Raw genomic sequence first — 25,730 nt, 5'->3', positions numbered from 1 at the left:
AAGTATGAGGAATTCAAAATACATTCATGAGAGTTAAGTTCCATCTTTGCATTAAAGGGTTGTCCAAGAGCCTGTTCTGCTTGGATTTGGTAGGGACAGTAGAGCATGGCCCATATTTCCATTACTGTGGCAGAAATTGCTGGTGCCTGTGTCAGGGGATGGCTCCTGAGGACAAAATAAAGAAAAGCATATTTTTATCTCTGTGGAGCTACTCATTGTTTCTTAATCTCTTCTGCTATAAAGGACAGAAATGGATGGGGTCTTGGTCTTTCTGCCTGTGGATGTGGTGACAGCAGGTAGACCTGTGGTGCTGACACTTTTAAAGGCATATTCTCAAGATGCAGGTGTAATTTGTCCAGAAAATTTTATCTGAGAAAGAATCCTAGGGAAGGAGGAGAAAGAGAAAAAAACGGCCTTTTCTTTTTCACCTAAACATGTCTGAGATCAAGATCTGTGTCCACTCTGCTTCCTCCAGGAAACATACGTTTAGTATTTGCAAACCTGTACTTCTGTAGCTGTGTTTTTCCTCCCTAATGAGTTTGTCTTAACTACTTGAAAAAATTCTTACAATAATCAAAGTCCCTGAAAAATATATTTTTTTCTATATACCAGAGCCCTCTCTATATTGTGGCTTCTTATATGCCATGCAGAAATCTCACTATGAATTTATAATCTGCAATATTAAAAATGTCCTTTTGTGGCTGTTGAACATGGGAAGGTGTAGATACTCAAAATTCCTATTGGAGAAAACCTGGGGTTTTTAGTGCAGACAGAGAACAGGTAATGTTGCGGTTTCATCTGTGTTCTTTATTATGTCTATGCAGTACAGGATTAAGAAAACACTCATTGAAGCAGTATGGTATTTATTACCCAGAAAATTCTTAAAAAATTGTTAGGACATACCTGCTGTCTACAATGCTGAAGAAAGACTATTTAAAATCACTATTAAAAATTACAGAACATGGGAGATATCTCTATCTTGAACTTTCCATAAAACTAATGTTTCCTTATGGTTAAATTCAGACTATAATTTACCTTTCGGGGGCAATATCTCAGCGGTAATGCTGTGTCCTTCTGGGTGCATCAGGACATTATAAAAATTTGTTCTAGTGTAGTTGATGTTAATAAATCACTTGGTTGATAAGCTCTCTACAATTTTTTTGCTATGGAATTAATTATTTTTCTCTTCATCATTAAGTATCTTTATGCAGCTGATGTGAATAAACCAAAACATTTAATCTGGCAGCTGCCCTTCTTTCTTAGGTTTCGTTTGCATTTTTCTGTTTTTGGAAAATGAAGGCTCTTATCTTTGTTTACAAACCAGAAAAACACAGGCTCATTCTATTACTGGATGTTTTAAAAAATAGTCTATTGGGAACAAAAACATTGGCATACTGATGAGCTTATTAGAAATTCAGCAACTCACACTTTATCCCAGATCTTCTGAAAAAAAAGAAAATCTGCATTAACAGGATCTCTAGCTTATTGTACACATTAAAATTTGAGTGGTGCCTTCTAACTGAACATGTCTATTCCATCTGAATAATAACAAAACTATGTCTTTTCTATCTGAAAAGTACGCACAATTAATTCTTTTTTTTTTTTTTGAAATGGAGTTTCAATCTTGTTGCTCAAGCTAGAGTGCAATGAATCTCGGCTCACTGCAACCTCTGCCTCCTGGGTTCAAGCAATTCTCCTGGCTCAGCCTCCCAAGTAGCTAGGATTACAGGCATGCATCACCATGCCTGGCTAATTTTGTGTTTTTAGTAGAGATGGGGTTTCACCATGTTGGTCAGGCTGGTCTCAAACTCCCAACCTCAGGTTATCTGCCTGCCTCAGCCTCCCAAAGTGCTGGGATTACAGGCATGAGCCACCATGCCTGGCACACAATTCTGTATGATGTAAATATAGCACTGAAAATTGTACATGTTAGTTTTTTTGCCCTCAATTTTATACTTTATTATCTAGAAAAATATTACATACATGGTGATGTTATGGATCTTATACCACTTTTTTTTCTCAGAGTTAGAGAATACATTAAGGAATATTTCTGTGTTGAAAACTATTTTATTGAATAATTTCAGTCATTCATATAAGTCAGAACCAGCTCTCTTTAGTCTCTGCATTTTACCTTGAGTCAAATTAAAAATTCTGCCCATGACCAATTAGTAAATATGTGTGTTTGTGTGTGTTTTCCAGGGATCATTGACATTTAGGGATGTGGCCATAGAATTCTCTCTGGAGGAGTGGCAATGCCTGGACTCTGCACAGCAGAATTTATATAGGAATGTGATGTTAGAGAACTACAGAAACCTGGTCTTCCTGGGTGAGAATAACTTTAATATGCAATTCCTAGTATATGCTACAGGTTTCATTTTGCTGCAGACCTTATTGGACTGAACAAAGGAGGATGAACACCAGAATAAAGACAAAGACAAAAGAGTATATTTGGAAGAAGGGGTCGGGGATTCCTTGCTTCTGGTGAACAATGGTCCTGAGCTTCTATAGCCCTTCGTGTTTATTGAGTAAAGGAGATAGGGAGAAGGGGGAGGTTGTGATCAACCACTTGACTTAATGCAGGCCTGCATGACTGTATGCTTTGAACAGTACTCTCCAGATGTTCCAGTAGATAACCTCAAGGAGCATGGCATCAGGGAGTGACTGCCCTGTGTACCTTCTGGTGGCAGAAGCAGAAGCAAGTTTGCCTACATTCTGCATTCATGATAAACAGTTGCTGTTTGATCATATAGCCTCCAGTGGAATGCTGAGTTGGTCACAACACTCAGGCATTCGGCTCCCAACATTTCCCCCTTGCTGTTTAGGCATTAATCGAATAAATGTAAGGCCAGGATGGGCAGCTCTCATTTTCCGATTGGTCCATCCGATTTTACAGACTATGAACAGAAAACAGAGACAGAACAGCATTACTCCAAAAACTACATATGAGATTTTTTTTTTTTTTTTTTTTTTTTTTTTTTTTTGAGACGGAGTCTCGCTCTCTCACCCAGGCTGGAGTGCAGTGGCGCGATCTCGGCTCACTGCAAGCTCCGCCTCCCGGGTTCACGCCATTCTCCTGCCTCAGCCTCTCCGAGTAGCTGGGACTACAGGCGCCCGCCACCACGCCCGGCTAATTTTTTGTATTTTTAGTAGAGACGGGGTTTCACCGTGGTCTCGATCTCCTGACCTCGTGATCCGCCCGCCTCGGCCTCCCAAAGTGCTGGGATTACAAGCATGAGCCACCGCGCCCGGCCGAGATGTTGATGTGGTGCTTTAGATAGGTCCAAGGATTGAGGCTCTCCAGGCTTTGCTGGAATTCAGTCCAGTCTTCTAAAGAAGGCTGAAACTCTTGAGTTTTCTTATTTAAATCAAGAATTTTGTTTTGTAATTCACCAGTATCAAAGGTGATGTTGGGCGTGAAAGCTCCCTGCAAATAGGCTTTCACAAGGTCCCATGGATACTCACTTTGGTTATATTCTAAGTTGGTTACAGAAATATGAGTGTAATTTAAATGACAGCACAATTGCTGTTTCAATTATAAGCTTTGTAATTGTTCTCCTAACCATAGAACCATGGATTTCAACATTGCCACTTTAGTTTATAACTCAGTGTTAATTTTATTCTGAAGTAGCCATGCTTGGTTGGCTGTATGCATCTTCATCTAGTCCTCCACATACTGAGCTTTTGAATAGAACTATGCAAAGCTACAGAGGACATCACAATAGAAGTTACTAGTGTGACCAAGGAAACAATAGCAAAAATTATCATGCCTAAGGCTCTACGGACACGATGAGTAAGTTGAGTTAGAAGTTTCACAAAGCGCAAAGCTGGGGTGGCAGCCCAAGGCTCAGACAGATTAACAGAAATGCATAGCTCAGGGATGCGACCCCAAATGTGCCAAGATGGGGGCTAATCCTTACTGGATATTATTGACACATTGGCTTCTGTTTCCATAAGCCCATAAAATTTCTTTCCTTTAATTTGTACTACACAGGTGGGTCTATTAGAGTCTATGAGTTGTGATAGATTTCTCATGTAGTTGTGCTCCCAAATCCTTTATTTCCTCATTTCTCCTTTTGTGGAGAAGGGTGTAATTTGCAGGGCATAAGCAATAATTGCACTATATATTCCCCTGGTTCAAAAACCCAAAGATCTTGTGACATTAAAACTACTTGGATTTCTCCTTTATAATCAGAGTCAACTACTCCTGGGATTACAGTGATGCCTTGCAAGTTAAGGCAGCTTTTGCCTAAAATTAGTCCCAAGTATCCTGCTGGTATAGGTCCCCAAATGACAGTGGGTACTTTGGTAGGTTTGTCTCCTATAACTAATGTAATTCTTTCCCTGATTGGGAGATCTAATTGTGTACTTCCTGGTGTTCCTGGGGAGAGGGAATCAATGTTTCTCCTGGGACCAACCCTTGAAGTGGGGTTGTGATCTGAATTGGGAATGCCCTCATTGTTTGAGGGGCCTGGGTCCAAGGCCCCTTCTTGTTCCCAACAGGGGGGTGTCATTATGATGAAATTTTGAGTGGCACTGATTAGCCCAATGATTCCCTTTGTTACAGTGAGGACAGAGTCCTGGCACTTTTTTCTGCTTGGGGTGGGGAGCACCGCATTGTAAGGTCCTTTCTGTCCTGAGATCTGGTGGCATTCCTTTTTGAAATGTCCAGTTTTTCCACAGTTGTAACGTTTTCCCACTTTAGGGTTTGACCCTTGGCTCCTTTTAGATCTGTCAACTACTAAACTAGCCATTGCTTGTGCTAACATTGTAGAACAATGAAATTCAGTTCCTGCATTCTGACAAGCTTTAAGGTAATTCCCCAAGCTTTTTGTGGATCTCACAGGAGCCATTGCACACTTGGAATCTGCATTTACGTTTTCATAGGTTAGAATTGTGGTAAGCATTTCTGCAGCAGGGGCATGAGGGATCTGATGCCACACTGCCTCTTGTAGCCACGTGATAAATTGTGCATAAGGCTCTCATGATCCCTGCATGACATGTAGAAAGACTGCACTGGAACTCCCTCTTCAGGAATTGTGCTCCAAGCATGCTTGGCGGCTAAGGCAGACCAGTGGTAAGCAGCCTCTGGGAATGTTAATTATCGTACCAGATCTGAAAATGGGCCACTGCCTGTCATCATTTCCTCTGTAATGTTTCCTTGACCAGTGGCGTGATTCTACCTAGCCTGGTCTGCACACATTTCTTGCCAATTTAAACTCCATATCAGGTATGCACTGGCAGATAAGCAAGTGCAAGCCAAATATTTTATATCAAAGGGTGGGAGGGGCATGGCTCTGAACACCGATTCTAACAGCCCTATAGTGAATGGGCTTTGCACTCCATTATTAACCACACTAGCTTTTAATTCTTTTAGTAATTTAAACTGTACAGGAGTGTACTCATGTAAAAGATGTTGTGGATTGTTCAGATCAGGCCTCACAGTAATAGGAAAAGCACAAGGTCCTAAAGATTCCCTAGCCACAGCAGCAGCATGCAAAATTTTTTGTACGGGAGTTTCTACTTCTGTTATTGGAGGGGGTAGCAGAGGCCAATTCTCCTCTCCTTTTTCCTGCTTAGCAAATGGACAATTCTCCCCTTTCTCCTGCTCATTATTTTCAATAGGTGCTGTTGGGGAACAAATTATCTTTTTAATTCTTGAGACTCAGAACCTGACTCCTGTTGTCTGACAGAATAAGGAGACCAGTGGCAGTAGGACCGTGCAAACCAAACCCCAAGCAGAAAAAACAGAAGGGTCTACTTTAAGACCTTTTTGATGAACCCATTTCAATCTGTCTCCTACTCTGTTCCAATTTTCCACATTGAGAGTACCTGCCTGCAGAAACCATGGGTTATGCATAATAACCTCCTGAAGAAGCTTAATGTCTGTGAATTAACTTGAGCTCCAGACTGTTTCAACAGAACTTTATTACATCCTCTTTACTGAGCACATTACTAAGTTGGTAATTGGAGAATATGAGCAAGATGCATATTGTTCATTTTTAATAAAACAGATATTGCTGCCTTTAAGCCAGACCTGATCATTTTTCTGGAGCAAGGAAAAGAGCCCTGGAATATGAAGAGACATGAGATGGTGGAAGAACCCCCAGGTAGGTGAGAGTGAATACAGACAACATGGATGAGAGGTCCAAAGTCAAGGAGGAAGCCAGTCCTTAAAGTGATTTGGGAAGTTGTGTTCCAAAAGAAGTAGTTTCTGGAAAGCCTAATTTTTATTTTTATTTTTTAATTTTCTCTCACACAGGGGCATCTTCTGTCTTATGCTTTTAAGATTTCTAAGAATTCTTCTTTCACTTCATTAATTTTCCTTCAAGTTTACAGTTGACAGCCAAAGTACTGTTCATGGCATACAAGAAAGTGCACAATCTGACTTTTTGTTTTTTGTTTTTTGTGGACACACAGATATCTGCATAATTTTAAGTTAATCCATGTTAAACTGTCTTTTAAGTTCTCTTTTTCCATCATCTCTGAAGTGTGTGAGAGTAGTTGTTTCTGTATCATTGGGGCTTTTTTTGTTCATTTTTCTGCACATTTCATTCTGTTTTTATTACTATAGTCTTGAAATATAGTTTGAAATTATAAAGTATGATGTCCTTCTGCTTTTTTCTTTTTCCTCAAGATTGCTTTGGCTATCCACAGTTTCTTGTAGTTTCATGTAAATTTTATGATTGTATTTTTCATTACTGTGAAAAAAACACTGAAATATTGACAGAGTTTATTGAATCTGGAGATCACTTTGGATAATATGGTATTTTAACATTTATTTGAATGTATAGACATAAAATATGTTTAAATTTATTTGTGTTCTCTCATTATTTTTCATTGATAAATCCTTGAAAAGTTTTTCAGCTCGTCAATTAAATTTGTTCTCAGATATTTACTATTTTAGTACTATTGTAAATAAGATTGTTTTCTTCCTCTATTTTTTCAGATAGTTTAAGTGTATGGAATCATAACCTATACTTGTATGTTAATTTTATATTTTGCTAATTTACTGAGTATTTATTAGTTTGAAAAGATTTTAATGTACTGTTTATGGTTTTTTATAGAGAACATTGCATGATCTACAAACAGCAACGTTTTACTTATTTGCCTTCAATTTCAGTGACTTTAAAATTTTTTTGACTAATTTTTCTTCCACATACTTCAAGTGCTATGTTAAAATAGAAGCATTGACAATGGCACAATATACTTTTGCATTGGTGTCTGAATTTGGAGGAGCAAACACCTCTTAAAGTTTTTATAAACTGGTTTCAGAGGGTAAAAAATCTTCTTTTGTTGGGCCCCCAGGGTGATAGAATGCCCTCTGGGTTTGTAGTAGAGTGGGGTTGTAGCTTGGTCACAAGCCTGCTGGATCTGCACTAGGGTTGGCCTATTATAAGGGGCTTGGGCAGTTGTAATTCCCATTTTATTTTTGGACAGAATAAATATCCTTCAGGACTTTGCTCAGTAGGGTAGACGCTAGGGCAGGTTTCTGCAGTCAGGTCTTCATATGGTGGGCTTTATATTAGGATGTGGATTAGTATGGCTTTCATTGAGTACCAGAGAAGATTTCTGAGGTCACTGTGGGTTTCTACATAGGCAGAACTGGCCATGAACTGTGGCTTAGGAAGCTGGAACTGAGTCAAGGAACTGCTATAGGGATGACACTAAGGACCAAGGTCTGCAGACATGCCATCATGGCTCTAAATGGGTATCAATCTCCAAGCCTCTGGAAGACCAAGACCTCTCACAGACTGTGGCTGGGAGGAGTTGGGATGGTTACAGAGTACGTTCAAAATTCTCAGTGGGACCAAGTTGGGTGGGACATTTTCTGGTCTGTAGTCAAGAGCAGGGGTCCTGTAGTTTGCCACCTGAGTGAAAGCTTGCCTTCTGAAAAGGGTGCTCCTCAGTCTTGGGCTTTAGCGAAGTTTCACAGTTGCCTCCCTGGATCTCAAAGCTCTCTTAAAGGCACTTATTTTTGAGATGGGGTCTCACTACATAACCCAGGTTGGTCTTAAAATTTTGGCCTGAAGCAATTCTCCAACTTTACTGTACCATCTTGCTGTCATTACAGATGTTAACCATGATGCCTGGTTCTCTCATTAAGACATTTTTGTCATGGATGACTGACAGACTTTCTTGCTGTTGGGGGTTAAGCAAATAGGGGACTTTTCTCTTTTTATCTGTTTCTAAGAGTGTAATTGCTTTATGTCTATCTATCTCATACAATCTTTGTCTTTTTGTGGCTGACTCATTTTGCATAATGTTATCAAGATTTATCTTTATAATTGGTAGAATATTTTCTGCTTTTTGAAAACTGAGTGATATTCCAGTATTTTTGTATTTCAGATTATATTTACTGAATGATTTGGTAACAAATTTGCATTGCCGTTATTTATTAGCTTACAGTAATAATTATTGCTCTGTAAATGACTCGTCATATGACCATACGTGTTAAAGTATATATATGTGTTGCATTCTATTTTATTAGTCTAATTTTTCATCCTTATACTTACACCAGATAGTTTTAATTCTGTAGCTTGGAATGTCTTTTGAAATCAGGAACTTTAATGCCTGCAACATTGCTTTATTATTATTATTTTTTAAAGATTGTTGGGTATTGTCTTTTGAGATTCTATACACTTTTAGGGTTGCTGCTTCTATTTTTTCAAAAATGCAATGAGAAATTTGAAGAGCATTTCATTAAATGTGTAGATTACATTAAGCAGAATGAACATCTTTACAGTATTAACTATTACAACCTTTGCATAAGAGTGTGCTCAAGTGTTTTGTTAAATTCCTGTATATTTGAGAACATGCTGTGTTTTGTTTTCTGTTCTTGTGTTAGTTTGCTGAAAATGATGGTTTCCAGCTTCATTCATGTCCCTGCAAAGGACATGAACTCATTTTTTTTTATGGCTGCATAGTAGTCCATGGTGTATATGTACCACATTTTCTTTATCCAGTATATTACTGATGGGCATTTAGCTTGGTTCCAAATCTTTGCTATTGTGAATAGTGCTGCAATAAATATACGTGTGCATGTGTCTTTATAGTTGAATGACTTATAAACTTTTGGTTATATACCCAGTAATGGGATTACTGGGTCAAATGGTATTTCTAGTTCTAGATCCTTGAGGAATCACCACATTGTCTTCCACAATGGCTGAACTAATTTGTACTCCAATTAGCAGTGTAAAAGCTTTTCTACTTCTCCACATCTTTTCAGCATTTGTTGTTTCCTGGCTTCTTAATAATTGCCATTCTAACTGGCGTGAGATGGTATCTCATTTTGGTTTTGATTTACATTTCTCTAATCACCAGTGATGATGTGCTTTTTTTCATGTGTCTGTTGGCTGCATAAATGTCTTCTTTTGACAAGTGTCTGTTCATATCCTTTGCCCAATTTTTGATGGGGTTGTTCGTTTTTTTCTTGTAAATTTAAATTCTTTGTAGATCCTGGATATTAGCCCTTTGTCAGATGGATAGATTGCAAAATTTTTCTCCCATTCTGTAGGTTGCCTGTTCACTCTGATGATAGTTTCTTTTGCTGTGCAGAAGCTCTTTAGCTAAATTAGGTCCCATTTGTCAATTTTGGCTTTTGTTGCCATTGCTTTTGCTGTTTTAGTCATGAAGTCTTTGCCCATGCTTATGTCCTGAATAGTATTGTCTAGGTTTTCTTCTAGGATTTTTATGGTTTGGGGTATTACATCATCTTTAAATCTTTTACATCTTTAAAGCATCTTGAGTTAATTTTTGTATAAGGTGTAAGGAAGGAGTCCAGTTTCAGTTTTCTGCATATGGCTAGCAAGTTTTTTCAACACCATTTATTAAATAAGGAATCCTTTCCCCATTTCTTGTTTTTGTCAGCTTTGTCAAAGATCAGATTGTTGTAGATGGGTGATGTTATTTCTGAGGGCTCTGTTCTGTTCCATTGGTCTATGTATCTGTTTTGATACTAGTACCATACTGTTTTGGTTACTGTAGTCTGTAGTATAGTTTGAACTCAGGTAGCATGATGCCTCCAGCATTGTTCTTTTTGCTTAGGATTGCCTTGCCCATGTGAGATTTTTTTGTTGTTCTTATTCCATATAAAACTTAAAGTAGTTTTTTCTAATTCTGTGAAGAAAGTAAATGGTAGCTTCATGGGAATAGTGTTGAATCTGTAAATTACTTTGGGCAGTATGGCCATTTTCACAATATTGATTGTTCCTATGCATGAGCATGGAATGTTCTTCCATTTGTTTCTGTCCTCTCTTATTTTCTTGAGCTGTGGTTTGTAGTTCTCCTTGAAGAGGTCCTTCACATCCCTTGTAAGTTGTATTCCTAGGTATTTTATTCTCTTTGTAGTAATTGTAAATGGGAGTTCACTCATGATTTGGCTTTCTATTATTGGTGTATAGGAATGCTTGTGATTTTTTCACATTGATTTTGTATCCTGAGACTTTGCTGAAGTTGCTTATCAGATTAGGGAGATTTTGGGCTGAGACAATGGGGTTTTCTAAATATACAATCATGTCATCTGCAAATAGAGACAATTTGACTTCCTCTTTTCCTATTTGAATATCGTTTATTTCTTTTTCTTGCATGATTGCCCTCACTAGAGCTTCCTATACTATGTTGAATAGGAGTGGTGAGAGAGGGCATCCTTGTCTTGTGCCAGTTTTCAAGGGAATGCTTCCAGTTTTGCCCATTCAGTATGATATTGCCTGTGGGTTTGTCATAAATACCTCTTATTATTTTGAGATACATTCCATCTCTACCTAGTTTAGTGAGAGTTTTTAGCATGAAAGGTGTTGAATTTTGTCAAAAGCCTTTTCTGCATCTATTGAGATAATCATGTGGTTTTTGTCATTGGTTCTGTTTATGTGATGGATTACATTTATTGATTTGTGCATGTTGAACAAACCTTGCATCCCAGGGATGAAGGTGACTTGATCTTGGTGGATAACCTTTTTGATGTGCTGCTGGATTCGGTTTGCCAGTATTTTATTGAGGAGTTTTGCATTGATGTTCATCAGGGATATTGGCCTGAAGTTTTCTTTTTTTGTTGTGTCTCTGCCTGGCTTTGGTATCAGGATGATGCTGGCCTCATAAAATGAGTTAGGGAGGAGTCCCTCTTTTTCTATTGTTCGGAATAGTTTCAGAAAGAATAGAATCAGCTCTTCTTTGTACCTCTGGTACAAAGGCTGTGAATCCATCAGATTCTGGACATTTTTGGTTGGTAGGCCCATAAGTACTGCCTCAATTTCAGAACTTCTTATTGGTCTATGCAGGGATTTGACTTCTTCCTGATTTAGACTTGGGAGGGTGTATGTGTCCTGGGATTTATTCATTTCTTCTAGATTTTCTAGTTTATTTGCATAGAGATGTTTATAGTATTCTCTGATGGTAGTTTGCATTTCTGTGGAATCAGTGGTGATGTCCCCTTTATTATTTTTCATTGTGTCTATTTGATTCTTCTCTCCTTTCTTCTTTTTTAGACTGGCTAGCAGTCTATCTATTTTGTTGATCTTTTTAAAAAAACAGCTCCTGGATTCATTGATTTTTTTTGAAGGGTTTTTTGTGTCTATCTCCTTCAGTTCTGCTGTATTCTTAGTTATTTCTTGTATTCTGCTAGGGTTTGAATTTGTTTGTCCTTCTCTAGTTCTTTTAATTGTGATTTTAAGTTCTTGATTTTAGATCTTTCCTGCTTTCTCCTGTGGGCATTTAGTGCTATAAATTTTGTAGACACTGCTTTGTCTGTGTCCCAGAGATTCTGGTATGTTGTGTCTTTGTTCTCATTGGTTTCAAAGAACTTTTTAAATTTCTGCCTTCATTTAATTATTTACCCTGTAGTCATTCAGGAGCAGGTTGTTCAGTTTCCATGTAATTGTACGGTTTTGAGTGAGTTTCTTAATCCTGAGTTCTGATTTGATTTCACTGTGGTCTGAGAGACTTTTTGTTATTATTTCCGTTTTTTTACTTTTGCTGAGGATTGTTTTACTTCCAATTATGTGGTCAGTTTTAGAATAAGTGTGATGTGATGCTGAGAAGAATGTATATTCTGTTGATTTGGGGTAGAGCCCTGTAGATGTCTATTAGGTCTGCTTGAGTTCAAGTCCTGAATATCCTTGTTAGTTTTTTGTTTCATTGATCTGTCTAGTATTGACAGTGGAGTGTTAAACTCTCCCACTATTATAGTATGGGAATCTAAGTCTCTTTGTAGGTCTGTAAGAACTTGCTTTATGATTCTGGGTGCTCCTGTATTGGGTGCATATATATTTAGGATAGTTAGCTCTTCTTGTCGCATTGATCCCTTTACCATTATGTAATGGCCTTGTCTCTTCTGACCTTTGTTGGTTGAATGTCTGTTTTATCAGAGACTAGAATTGCAGCCCCTGCTTTCTTTTGCTTTCCATTTGCTTGGTAAATATTCCTCCATCCATTTATTTTGAGCCTATATGTGTCTTTGCATGTGAGATGGATCTCCTGAATACAGCACTTCATTGGATCTTGACTTTTTATTCAATTTGCCAGTCTGTGTCTTTTAATTGGGGCATTTAGCCCATTTACATTTAAGGTTAATATTGTTATGTGTGAATTTGATCCTCTCATTATGAGGCTAGCTGGTTATTTTGCCTGTTAGTTGATGCAGTTTCTTCATAGTGTCAATGATCTTTACAATTTGGTATGTTTTTGCAGTGGCTGGTATACCAGTTGTTCGTTTTTATGTTTAGTGCTTCCTTTAGGAGCTCTCGTAAGGCAGGCCTGGTGGTGACAAAATCTCTCAGCATTTGCTTGTCTGTAAAGGATTTTATTTCACCTTCGCTTATGAAGCTTAGTTTGGCTGGATATGAAATTCTGGGTTGAAAATTCCTTTCTTTAAGAATGTTGAATATTGACCCCCTAGTCTTTTCTGGCTTGTAGGGTTTCTGCAGAGAGATCCACTGTTAGTCTGATGGGCTTCGCTTTGTGGGTAACCCGACCTTTCTCTCTGGCTGCCCTCAACATTTTTTTCTTCATTTCAAGCTTGGTGAATCTGACGATCCTGTGTCTTGGGATTGCTCTTCTAGAGGAGTATCTTTGTGGTGTTCTCTGTATTTTCTGAATTTGAATGTTGGCCTGTCTTGCTAGGTTGAGAACATTCTCCTGGATGATATCCTGAAGAGTGTTTTCCTACTTGGTTCCATTCTCCCCATCACTTTCAGGTACCCCAATCAAATGAAGATTTGGTCCTTTCACATAGTCCCATACTTCTTGGAGGCTTTGTTTGTTTCTCCTTATTCTTTTTTCTCTAATCTTGTCTTCTTGCTTTATTTCATTAAGTTAATCTTCAATCTCTGATATCCTTTCTTCTGCATTATTCATTCAGCTATTGATACTTGTGCATGCTTCACAAAGTTCTCATGTTGTGTTTTTCATCTCCATCAGGTCATTTATGTTCTTCTCTAAACTGGTTATTCTCGTTAGCAATCTGTATAACCTTTTTTCAAGGTTCTTAGCTTCCTGGCATTGAGTTAGAACCTGCTCCTTTAGCTTGGAGGAGTTTGTTATTACCCACCTCTGAAATTTGTCAAATTTGAATTTGTCAATTTGTCAAACTCATTCTCCATTTAGTTTTGTTTCTTTGCTGGTGATGAGTTGTGATCCTTTGGAGGAGAATAGGCATTCTGGTTTTTGGAATTTTCAGCCTTTTTGCACTGGCTTCTCCCCATCTTTATGGATTTATTTACCTTTGGTCTTTGATGTTGATGACCTTCGGATGGTGTCTCTGAGTAAACATCCTTGGTTTAGATGTTGCTTCTATTCCTTTCTGCTTGTTAGTTTTCCTTTTAACAGTCAGGCCCCTCTGCTGCAGATCTGCTGGAGCTTGCTGGAGGTCCATTCCAGACCCTGTTTGCCTGGGTATCACCAGCGGATGCTGCAGAACAGCAAAGATTGCTGCCTGTTCCTTCCTCTGGAAGCTTCGTTCCCAGAGGCCCCCTGCCAGATGCCGGCCAGAGCTCTCTTGTATGAGCATCTATCAGCTTCTACTGGGAGGTGTCTCTCAATCAGGAGACATGGGTGTCAGGGACCAACTTGAGGTGGCAGCATGACCCTTAGCAGAGCTTGAACGCTGTGCTGATAGATGTGCTGCTCTCTTCAGAGTTGTCCAGCAGGGATGTTTAAGTCTGCTGAAGCTGCACTCACAGCCATCCCTTCCCCCAGGTGCTCTGTCCCAGGGAGATGGGTGTTTTTACTATATGCCCCTGACTGTGGCTGCTGCCTTTTTTTTTTTTTTTTCAGAGATGCCCTGCCCAAAGAGGAGGAACCTGGAGATACCATCTGGTCTTGCTGAGCTGCGGCGGGCTCCACCCAGTTCAATCTTCTGGGCGGCTTTGTTTACACTGTGAGGGTAAAACTGCCTACTCAAGCCTCGGCAATGGCAGACGCCCTTCCCCCACCAAGCTCGAGCTTCCCAGGTCAAGCTTAGACTGCTGTGCTTGCAGCCAGAATTTCAAGCCAGTGGGTCCTAGCTTGCTGAGCTCCATGGGTGTGGGACCCACTGAGCCAGACCACTTGGCTCCCTGGCTTCAGCCCTCTTTCCAGGGGAGTGAATGGTTCTGTCTCACTGGCCTTCTGGTCGCTATACTGGGGTGTGGAAAAAAAAAAACAAAACACAAAACCTCCTGCAGCTAGTTTGGTGTCTGCCCAAATGGCCTCCCAGTTTTGTGCTTGAAACCCAGAGCCCTGGTGTCATAGGCACCGGAGGGAATCTCCTGGTCTGTGGGTTGTGAAGACCATGGAAAAGCACAGTATCTGGGCTGGAGAGCACTGTTCTTCATGGTACAGTCCCTAAACCCTTCCCTTGGCTAGGAGAGGGAGTTCCCTGACCCCTTGCACTTCTTGGGTGAGGCAACACCACACCCCACTTTGGCTCACCCTCCGTGAGCTGCACCCACTGTTCAACCAGTCCTATTGAGATGAACTGGGTACCTCAGTTGGAAATGCAGAAACCACCCACCTTCTGTGTCAATCTCACTAGGAGCTGAAGATCAGAGCTGTTCCTATTCGGCCATCTTTCCAGCCTCCTCTATTTTCATTTTTATTACAGAAAGTGCAGTATAATAATATCCTACTATAATTATATTGCTCTCCTTGTGTTTCTTCTATTCTGTCAATATTTGCTTTATATATTTGTAATCCTAATGTGAGACACACAGACACACACACACACATTCAGATTTTTCACAGATTCCCAGTTAATCTATTATTTTTTAATATCTTTCTTTGTTTCCTTGGAGTTTCATTGTCAAGTGCATTTTATAAAATATGAGTCTTTGACTTAAGATTTAGCTTGTGTAATATTATTTTGACCTCTTCTGCTCTCATTTGATTAATATTTGCATGAAATGTCTACTTCCATCTTGCCACTTTGAGTCTTTTTAACATTAGATTTCAACTGACTCTGGTAGAAAGGTAAGTTGGATCTTGATATTTAAAATTTTTTTTAATAACCTGGGCACAGCAGCTCATGCCTATAATCGTAGCACTTTGGGTGGCCAAGGTGGGTGGATCACCTGAGGTGAGAGGTTCCAGACCAGCCTGGACAGCATTGTGAAACCCTGTCTCTACTAAAAATACATAAATTAGCTGGTAGTGTTGGTGGACTTTTGTAATCCCAGCTACTCGGGAGTCTGAGGCAGGAGAATAGCTTGAACCTGGGTGGCAGAAGTTATGGTGAGGTGAGATAGTGTCATTGCACTCCAGCCTGGGCAACAAGAGTAAAACTTTGTCTCAAAAGAAAAAATGTTAATGAATCTATTAAAAATCTGTTGATTTGAAAGTTATAAAGGAGTTACTTTTATTTTATTACCTATTCTATTTGTTTCTTCCATCTTGTCCCTCATTTTCTCTTTCTGTCTTCCTTTGTTTCTTTCTGATTTTTGTATTGATACACTTTCATTTTCTTATTTTTATTCTGTGTATGTATACAGATTTTTTTTTTTTGTGGTACCTTGGGGATTAATAAAACCTCTAAAAATACAACAATATATTTTAATCAGGTGAAAAATTAACTTTGGTTGCATAAAAAATTCCTCCTTATTATGTCTGCCCTTAAATTTGTCACTGATGTTGCTCAGTTTATCTATTTATGTTGTATATTCATTAAGAGATGTTTATAATAATTCCTATGCTTTTATCTCTCAAATGTTAAAGAATAATAAAAAATGTTTTCTGCACCATTAGGATAATGCTAGAAATTCAGTTTTTCTGTGTGTGCATATCTTTCCTAGAAAATAATGTATTTTTATATGACTAGGTGTTGTTTTCTTACATTATGTTATTTTCAGTGGTAAGAACTACTTTCAGCATCTTTCCTATGGAAGACATATGCAGTGCCAATATACTTTTTAAGAATTTGGTTATTTTGAAAGCTTTTTTTTTGTTTTGTTTTCTATCAGGCAGGACAGATTTGTTGATGGTATTTATTCTCACTTGATAGCTTCTTTTTTTTTTTTTTTTTTTTAGGACTTTGACTATATCACACTGTTCTCTTCTGGCCTGCAAATCTTTTGGTCGACAATTAACTGGTTATTTTTGTTCTTATCCTCATTTTTCTCATTTTCTACAGTCTTTTGTGTTCCTGTTTCACTCATTGAGTGTTACTCAATTTTTAAAATTAGTATATACTTTTTTTTTTTTTTTTTGAGAAGGAGTCTCACTCTTTCACCCAGGCTGGAGTGCACTGGCGTGATCTCGGCTCACCGCAGGCTCTGCCCCCCAGGGTTCATGCCATTCTCCTGCCTCAGCCTCCCACACATCTGGGACTACAGGCACCTGCCACCTCACCCGGCTAATTTTTTGAATTTTTAGTAGAGATGGGGTTTCACCATGTTAGCCAGGATGGTCTTGATCTCCTGACCTCGTGATCCACCTGCCTTGGCCTCCCAAAGTGCTGGGATTACAGGCGTGATTTTTAATGGTTTCTTTCTGAAAACTTTATAATATTTTTGATAGGATTATATTGCCCTATTTTGTATAGATTGTAATCTTTGAGATTTGGACATTTAAAAAGGCTGCCTGTCACAAAATTTATATTGTAGCTTTGTCCTGGCATAGTCAGAAAACAATGGTCTTGGCTAGAAATTATGTGGGTCTCTCAAACATCTTCTTCAGATTTGTCTTGTCTGAAATTTTGTGTTTATTTTTAGTTAAAAGAGATTATTTATGTTTCTTCTGAAAAGTAATCACTTGGTACACCTGTTCTCTCTCTGCAGCACTGCAGTGCTCTGCTGCAGTGTATTTACCTTTGACCTCAGCAGGCTCAAACTGTCATTTCAAAGTTTACCACCATATATTTCAGCACTTTATGTCATGGGAGACAGAAACCAGTGTGTGGAAAGGGCCGTAGAAGGCAAAAATTAAATTGGATTTGTCAATATTTTACTTTCCTTAGAAAAAAAAACAAAAACAGAAATTGACAATTTACTTCTGAGGGGACTAGGTAATATTGAGGAGCAGAAAGAGTTGTGTTGGGTAAATTTAACAAACTTTTCTTGTTTTCTATGTGGCTCTTTGCATTGGGCTTAATTCAGGAACTGCACACACTTAACTCATGTATAAATTATCCACATATGTATTTTGGTCTGTATGTTTTTATTACGTTTATATGTCTATGAAGAATTACGGCCTGTGTCATATTGCAATGTCATCTTGCTTATGTAGTTTGAATAATTTTATAGGTTAGATTTGGAAACTATATTTATCTGAGTCTAATAAGTGGACTAATTTGTTATTTTTATTTCTCTTCCAGTTATATGTCCTTATTTTGCTCAAGACCTTTGGCCAGAGCAGGGCATAGAAGATTCTTTCCAAAAAATGATATTGAGAAGATATGAAAACTGTGGATATGGGAATCTACACTTAAAAATTGGTTGTACCAATGTGGATGAGTGTAAGGTGCACAAAGAAGGTTATAATAAACTTAACCAGAGTTTGACAACTACACAGAGCAAAGTATTTCAATGTGGCAAATATGCAAACATCTTTCATGAATGTTCAAATTCAAACAGACATAAGATAAGGCATACTGGAAAGAAACTTTTGAAATGTAAAGAATATGTCAGATTATTTTGCATGCTTTCACACCTATCTCAACATAAAAGAATTTATACTAGAGAGAATTCCTACAAATGTGAAGAAAATGGCAAAGCTTTTAACTGGCCCTCAGTCCTTACTAAACATAAGATAATTCATACTGGAGAGAAACCCTACAAATGTGAAGAATGTGGCAAAGCCTTCAGCTGGTCCTCAAGCCTTACTGAACACAAGAGAATTCATACTGGAGAGAAACCCTACAAATGTGAAGAATGTGGCAAAGCCTTTACGTCATCTTCAACTTTTAGTTATCATAAGAAAATTCATACTGGAGAGAAACCCTACAAATGTGAAGAATGTGGCAAAGCCTTTAGTAAGGTCTCAACTCTTAATAAACATAAGGCAATTCATGCTGAAGAGAAGCCCTACAAATGTGAAGAATGTGGCAAAGGTTTCAACTCATCCTCAAAGCTTATGGAACATAAGAGAATTCATACTGGAGAGAAACCCTACAAATGTGAAGAATGTGGCAAAGCCTTCAGGTGGTCATCAAGCCTTACTGAACACAAGAGAATTCATACTGGAGAGAAACCCTACAAATGTGAAGAATGTGGGAAAGCTTTTAATCGATCCTCGATCCTTACTAAACATAAGATAATTCATACTGGAGAGAATCCCTACAAATGTGAAGAATGTGGCAAAGCCTTTAGTAAGGTCTCAACCCTTAATACACATAAGGCAATTCATGCTGAAGAGAAGCCCTACAAATGTGAAGAATGTGGCAAAGCTTTCAACTCATCCTCAAAGCTTATGGAACATAAGAGAATTCATACTGGAGAGAAACCCTACAAATGTGAGGAATGTAGCAAAGCCTTCAACTGGTCCTCAAGCCTTACTGAACACAAGAGAATTCATACTGGAGAGAAACCCTACAAATGTGAAGAATGTGGCAAAGCTTTTAATCGATCCTCAACCCTTACTAAACATAAGATAATTCATACTAGAGAGAAACCCTACAAATGTGAAGAATGTGGCAAAGCCTTTAGTAAGGTCTCAACCCTTAATACACATAAGGCACTTCACACTGAAGAGAAGCCCTACAAATGTGAAGAATGTGGCAAAGCTTTCAACTCATCCTCAAAGCTTATGGAACATAAGAGAATTCATACTGGAGAGAAACCCTACAAATGTGAAGAATGTGGCAAAGCCTTCAGGTGGTCCTCAAGCCTTACTGAACACAAGAGAATTCATGCTGGAGAGAAACCCTACAAATGTGAAGAATGTGGGAAAGCTTTTAATCGATCCTCGATCCTTACTAAACATAAGATAATTCATACTGGAGAGAATCCCTACAAATGTGAAGAATGTGGCAAAGCCTTTAGTAAGGTCTCAAACCTTAATACACATAAGGCAATTCATGCTGAAGAGAAGCCCTACAAATGTGAAGAATGTGGCAAACCTTTCAACTCATCCTCAAGGCTTATGGAACATAAGAGAATTCATACTGGAGAGAAACCCTACAAATGTGAAGAATGTGGCAAAGCCTTCAGCTGGTCCTCAAGCCTTACTGAACAAAAGAGAATTCATGCTGGAGAGAAACCCTACAAATGTGAAGAATGTGGCAAAGCCTTCACCTGGTCCTCAGGCTTTACTAAACACAAGAGAATTCATGCTGTAGAGAAGCCCTACAAATGTGAAGAATGTGGCAAAGGGTTTAGTACGTTCTCAATCCTTACTAAACATAAGGTAATTCATACTGGAGAGAAACCCTACAAATGTGAAGAATGTGGCAAAGCCTTCAGCTGGTCCTCAATCCTTACTGAACATAAGATAATTCATACTGGAGAGAAACCCTACAAATGTGAAGAATGTGGCAAAGCCTTCAGCAGGTCCTCAAGCCTTACTAGACACAAGAGAATTCATACTGGTGAGAAACCCTACAAATGTGAAGAATGTGGTAAAGCCTTTAAGTCATCCTCAACCATTAGTTATCATAAGAAAATTCATACTGGAGAGAATCCCTAAAAATGTGAAGAATGTGGCAAAGTCTTCAGCTGGTTCTCAGTCTTTAGTAAACATAAGAAAATTCATGCTGGAGATAAATTCTACAAATATGAAGAATGTGGCAAACCTTTTAACAGTCCTCAACCTTTATTACACGTAAGAAAATTCATGCTGGAGAGAAACACTACAAATGTGAAGGATGTCGCAAAGGCTTCAACTGGTCCTCAAATCTTATGGAACATAAGAGAATTCATGCTGGAGAGAAAACTTGCAAATGTGAAGAATGTGATAAAGACTTCAACTGGTCCTCACACCTTACTACTCATAAAAGAATTCATACTGGAGGAAAAATCCTACAAATGTGAAAAATGTGGCAAAGCTTTTCATTAGTTCTCAACCCTTACTGAACATAAGGGAATTTATACTGGAGGGAAACCCTACAAATGTGAAGAATGTGGCAAGCCTTTTAACTGTTCCTCAATCCTTACTAAACATAAGGTAATTCATATGGGAGGGAATTCCTACAATTGTGTGGAATGTGGCAAAGGCTCTAACCAGTCCTTAAGGCTTACTACATATAAGACAACTCATACTGGAGAGAAACCCTACACATGTCAAGAATATGGGAAAGCCTCTAACAGATCCTCAATTCTTAAGAGATATAAGCTAATTCATACACGAGAGAGACTCTATAAACCTGAAAGATGTGGCCATGCTTTTGGAAATACCTCAGACTTTTCTGAATATAAAAGAAGTCATACAGATGAGAAATCCTAGAAATGTGAAGAATGTGACAAAGCCTTTAAATGGCTGTCACACTTGATCGTAGGTAAGATAACTCATACTGGAGAAAACTACTAGAATAAACAATGTGGCAAACATTTAACCAATGCTCATGCATTATTGCAAAGGAAAGCATTTACACTAGCCTGGGCAACAGAGAGAGACTGTGTATGGGAAAAAAAAAAATTGTGAATGTCACTAATATCTTCTCACATCTTATTCAACATCAGAGAGTTCATACTAAATAAAAGTATTAAAAGTGCAATTATTGTCACTAGATCTTTCAGAAAATAAAAGCCCTTAAAGTACAGAAGAATATTTATTTTGAGGAAACACATTACAAATATAAAGAGGGTTGTAGTACCTTTACTTGTATCACAGATTTTATTGTACACATTTTGTATTACAGGAAAACCTAAGGTAGTTGTTCCAACTTTGCTCAACATCAGGGAATTTATATTGAAGAATAACCCTGCAAATTTAATAAATTTGGCAAAACATTTTTTCATAAACTACAGAATTATAAAACAGAAAAGAGTTTATACTAAAATATATTTTTGCAGATACAGTAAATACAAAAACATTTAATCCAAAATTGTTTATGTAAATATCAGATAATTCACAGTAGAAATATCTGTCTCTCAAACTTCAGACATTACACTAAATCAGACTGCTGAGTATAGAAAAAAATCCAAAACTAAAGTTGTTAAAAAGAAAAATTATTTGTATATGACTTTGAAAGAAGTAGACCTTTGAAGAGTTACATTTACATTTAAAGTATACTTTTATCTTAAAAATACCAATTTTTTTTTTTTTTTTTTTTGCCAGACACAGTGGCTTGCACCTGTAAGGCCGATACTTTGTGATGCCAAGATGGGCAGATCACCTGAGGTCAGGAGTTCAAGACCAGCCTGGCCAACAAGGTGGTACCCCATGTCTACTAAAAATAAATATAAAAATTAGCCAAGCATGGTGGTGCACACCTGTAGTCCCAGCTACTTGGGAGGCTGAGGCATGAGAATCACTTGAACCTGGGAGCCAGATGTTTCAGTGAGCTGAGATTTTGCCACTGCACTGAAGCCTAGGTGACAGAGTGAGACTGTCTCAAAAAAAAAAAAAAAAAAAGCTTATTTGGAAACTGAATAATGATGGAATTCAACTCTTAAATTGCTTCAGGCTATATCTTCATTTCTGTTGTATTCACATATAAAAGCAATTCTTTCTGCATCAAAGATTTGGGAGACTTTTTTATTAGGTGGTCATTATGACATTTCTTCTGGATGACTAAGGACATTAAAATGTAAGATGCATGATGAAAATCTAAGTAGAAAGGCTATTTGTGGTTAACTTATAGAATTGAGTGATGTATGAGGTAGGCATTCTGAGTAATTTTTTTTTTTTGAGAGGGAATCTCACTCTTTCCCAGGCTAGAGTGCAGTGGTATGATCTCAGCTCACTATAAGCTCCTCCTCCCAGGTTCAAACTATTCTCCTGTCTCAGCCTCCCAAGAAGCTGAGATTACAGGTGCCCACAACCACATCCAGCTAATTTTTGTATTTTAGTAAAATGAGGTTTCGCCATGTTGGCCAGGCTGTTCTTGAACTTTTGACCTCGTGATCTGTCTGCCTCGGCCTCCCAAAGTGCTGTGATTGTAGGTGTGAGCCACTGCGCCTGGCTCTAAGTAATATACAAATGCAGTATTATGAGAGAAAATCATGCTTATAGTTACAATTAATTAAATTCATGTCATTTTACTAATTGTACTTTTATGTGATAAAACTACATTTTTTAAAGCTTTAGATTATGTGTTAATTTTTAATTCAACATAACATGTTAAATACTGTTATACATTCAATAAAGTGTTATTATGCCACTAAATTTTAACCTATTGCACCTTACTTAATGGTATATTTAAAAGATGGTAACAATACACTATTTGGTAACATAGTAGAGTAACATCTCTAGTATTCTTTTTCAGTGGCTTTAAACTGCAAATAAGTTAAAGAATATGGTTCCTGTAGGTTAAATTTTTTTACATTTAAATTTTTCTTAGTTTTTGTGTGTACATAATATGTGTATACACTTATGCCATACATGGCATATTTTGATACAGTCATACAATATATAATAATCACATTATGAAAGGTACCTATGACCTCTGGCTTTTACATTTTGTATTACAAAACAATTCTGCAGTCTTAGTTATTCTAAATTGTACAATTAAATTGTTATTGACTACATGGTTATTTTTATGGTCATCATAATAATTGTAAATAAGTGTAAATAAAATCAATACATTTCTGAGTCCTGAATAATTTTCAAAAATTTATTATGTATTTTTTGCACATGTGGCCTCTGCCTGCAAGCATATAATCGAGTTTTAGTTTTGACTTACATAGAGTTAAATATACACATCTATTACTCTAAAGATATAACTTAGGTTTAAGGAGTAAGTGTGTTTGTTTGACTGTAAGTTTGTAACTATTTTCAGAAGAAAAGAGGAATATTGAAACCACAAAGCATTTTAATAAGATGTCTAATTTACTAGGAAACAAAAATCCTCAAAAATGCTAAAAGCAAATGTATACTCTCTGCTTTGTATTCAATTTATACACCTATCTTATAGCTTATCATTTAGAATATTTCCCTGTAAATTTTCTGTTTTTACCTGTATGATACTCATGCTAGACCCATAATCTTTTTGTTTCTTGTTTTTTTGTTTTATAGTTTATGAAGTATTTATCTGAGCTGATTTGTAGTTAAAAGAATAATTTTTATAAAATTTCATCATGCACAAAATTATTTTTGGATATAATTCCACAATTTGTGAATTGTTATATTTTATTTAGTTAAAACATTCCATTAGGTTCTTTTAATGGGAGAACCCTATATAAGCTTACTTTTCTTTATTGTTCCCTTAACTTTTTATAAGTAACAAAAGTAAATTTTATTTATTGAGTCAGTTTGTTTCAGTAAGTACTAGGGAAGCTTCATTAGTCATGTGGATGCTTTTATATATAAATACAGCAAACATGACAGTGCTCAGTGTGTAACAGATGCTCTATAATTAGTCATAATTATTCCTGCTAAAGTTAGTTTGTAACTTCAAGTCAGAGATGGAAAATATCAGTTGCGAAGAAATAACATTGATTCTTCATGTGAGGAGAAGATTTTTTTCCATGCTGCAAAGCTGAATCTTGCTGAATTTAAAGAGAAATGCTTCATTCATGTCCTAATTATCTAAGTTTTGTCTTTTTATGTGCATTCAAACCATATATGCCTCACAGCCCTTCTTTTTCTGTGTTATGGCTACAGTTTTCTCACTGTTGTTTTCATGCCATGTGATTTCACATGGTATGTTGTAGGTTTTAAGGAGAACATTGGTATTTTTTAATGCACTGAAAAATTGGTTTTAACTGGAAAGTTTGCCTATCAATATAACTTTAAGATTGGTTAATAAACATAAAAGACATACACTGTCTACAGAAGAGAGGATTAAATCAGCATGGTGTTTCTTTGTAAAAGAAAAATATTAGATTTTTATACATAGTGTGGCAGATATGTAATTTGCTAGAACATACATATACCATAAAAATTCAATTTTTAAGAGAATAGTAAGTGAGCAATTTTAAATTTATTTAGGATGTACTTACAGTACAACTTACATTTCCATGCAAAATCCTCTATTTTAAAGTGTGAATGTTAAAGGTTGCAAAACAATAAAATGACCAGCAAATTTGAAATAATATTTATTTTCCATATTGATATTACAATTTGGAGAAATTTATCACTCATTTTTTAAATAAATTTTTTAGTGGCTGAAGTTTACAGTTTATATTGTTAGTCACCAAACTGTAGCAATCTCCTTGATCATTTTCTCTGAAAACTTTTGGAGATAATGGCAGCTTTTGGATTAAAACATTTCCTGTCAGTTTTCATGCAAACCAGTTTACTGTGATCACACAGTGGCCAGTCATGGGAGCACAAGCAGCCTGCCCTTATCATGTCTTTCATACTGTTACCATAAGCACCAGTAACTCCAGGTGCCCCAAGCTTAAAATAAAAGCTCTAAAGTCATTGGCTTCTCCCATGTCATGTGCTGGGTTCAGAACATGCTGTTGAACATCAACGTTCCTATGGTTATGACTGACAAATTAAATGAGAAACAGCAAAAAAAAAAAAAAAAACCTACATATTTTGATAGGATTCTGCTAAGTGTATAAAAGAGACAGTATTTGAAACATTGCTATCCTTCTATAGTGTCTTAAAAATATATTTTTAACTTGACAAATGTGTATTTTGTAAAACAACATTTTGAAGTGTATATACATTGTCAAATGCTTAGTTCTATGTGATTAATGCTTTGTCTCATTGGTAACATTTTTGTGGTTAGACAACATGAAATTGTAAGCATTTTTCAAAAATACAAATACAGTATTATGAACTATAGTCACCATGCTGTACAATAAATCTCTGGAAATTGTTTCTTTTATACAAGTATAATTATGTATTTTTTGACAGACATCTTTCAATGCCCCCATTTCTTCTAAATACCTTGGCATTTGGTGGTCACCAGTTCACTCTCTACATCAATGAGATTAACTTTTTTAGAATCCATGTGTAAGTGAAATCATGAGACGTGAATCTTTCTGTGCCTTGCTTATTTCAACTAATAAAATGTCCTCCAGGTTAATCCCTGTGATTGAAAATAATATAATTTTTGTTGTTTAAAGATGAGTATTCCATTGTGTATATCTACCACATTGTCTTTATTTACTCATTAGATGTTGAACTGTTGATTTTATATATTTAACATGTGAAGAGTGCTGCGAACAACCTAGAAGTGCAAATGTTTCTTCATTCTGATTTCATTTGTTTTGGAT

At 37.1% G+C, this 25,730-nt stretch overlaps 1 protein-coding gene across 1 annotated transcript in view; it reads left to right on the top strand.

Annotated features, from left to right (window-relative positions):
- Nucleotides 1-21,150, top strand: part of LOC100579814 (zinc finger protein 676) — a 38,926-nt gene extending 17,776 nt beyond the window's left edge. Inside the window, exons 2-4 of the mRNA XM_030809421.1 lie at nt 2,200-2,326; nt 6,012-6,107; nt 17,777-21,150. Coding sequence (XP_030665281.1) covers nt 2,200-2,326; nt 6,012-6,107; nt 17,777-20,085 — 2,532 coding nt within the window. The 3' untranslated portion in view covers nt 20,086-21,150. The remainder of the gene's footprint in view (nt 1-2,199; nt 2,327-6,011; nt 6,108-17,776) is intronic.
- The last annotated feature ends 4,580 nt before the right edge of the window (nt 21,151-25,730 follow it).

Source organism: Nomascus leucogenys, chromosome 3, assembly GCF_006542625.1.
Source record: "Nomascus leucogenys isolate Asia chromosome 3, Asia_NLE_v1, whole genome shotgun sequence".
Lineage (NCBI taxonomy): Eukaryota > Metazoa > Chordata > Mammalia > Primates > Hylobatidae > Nomascus > Nomascus leucogenys.
Note: the sequence above shows the minus strand (reverse complement) of the source record. Positions and strands in the feature narration are given on the sequence as shown.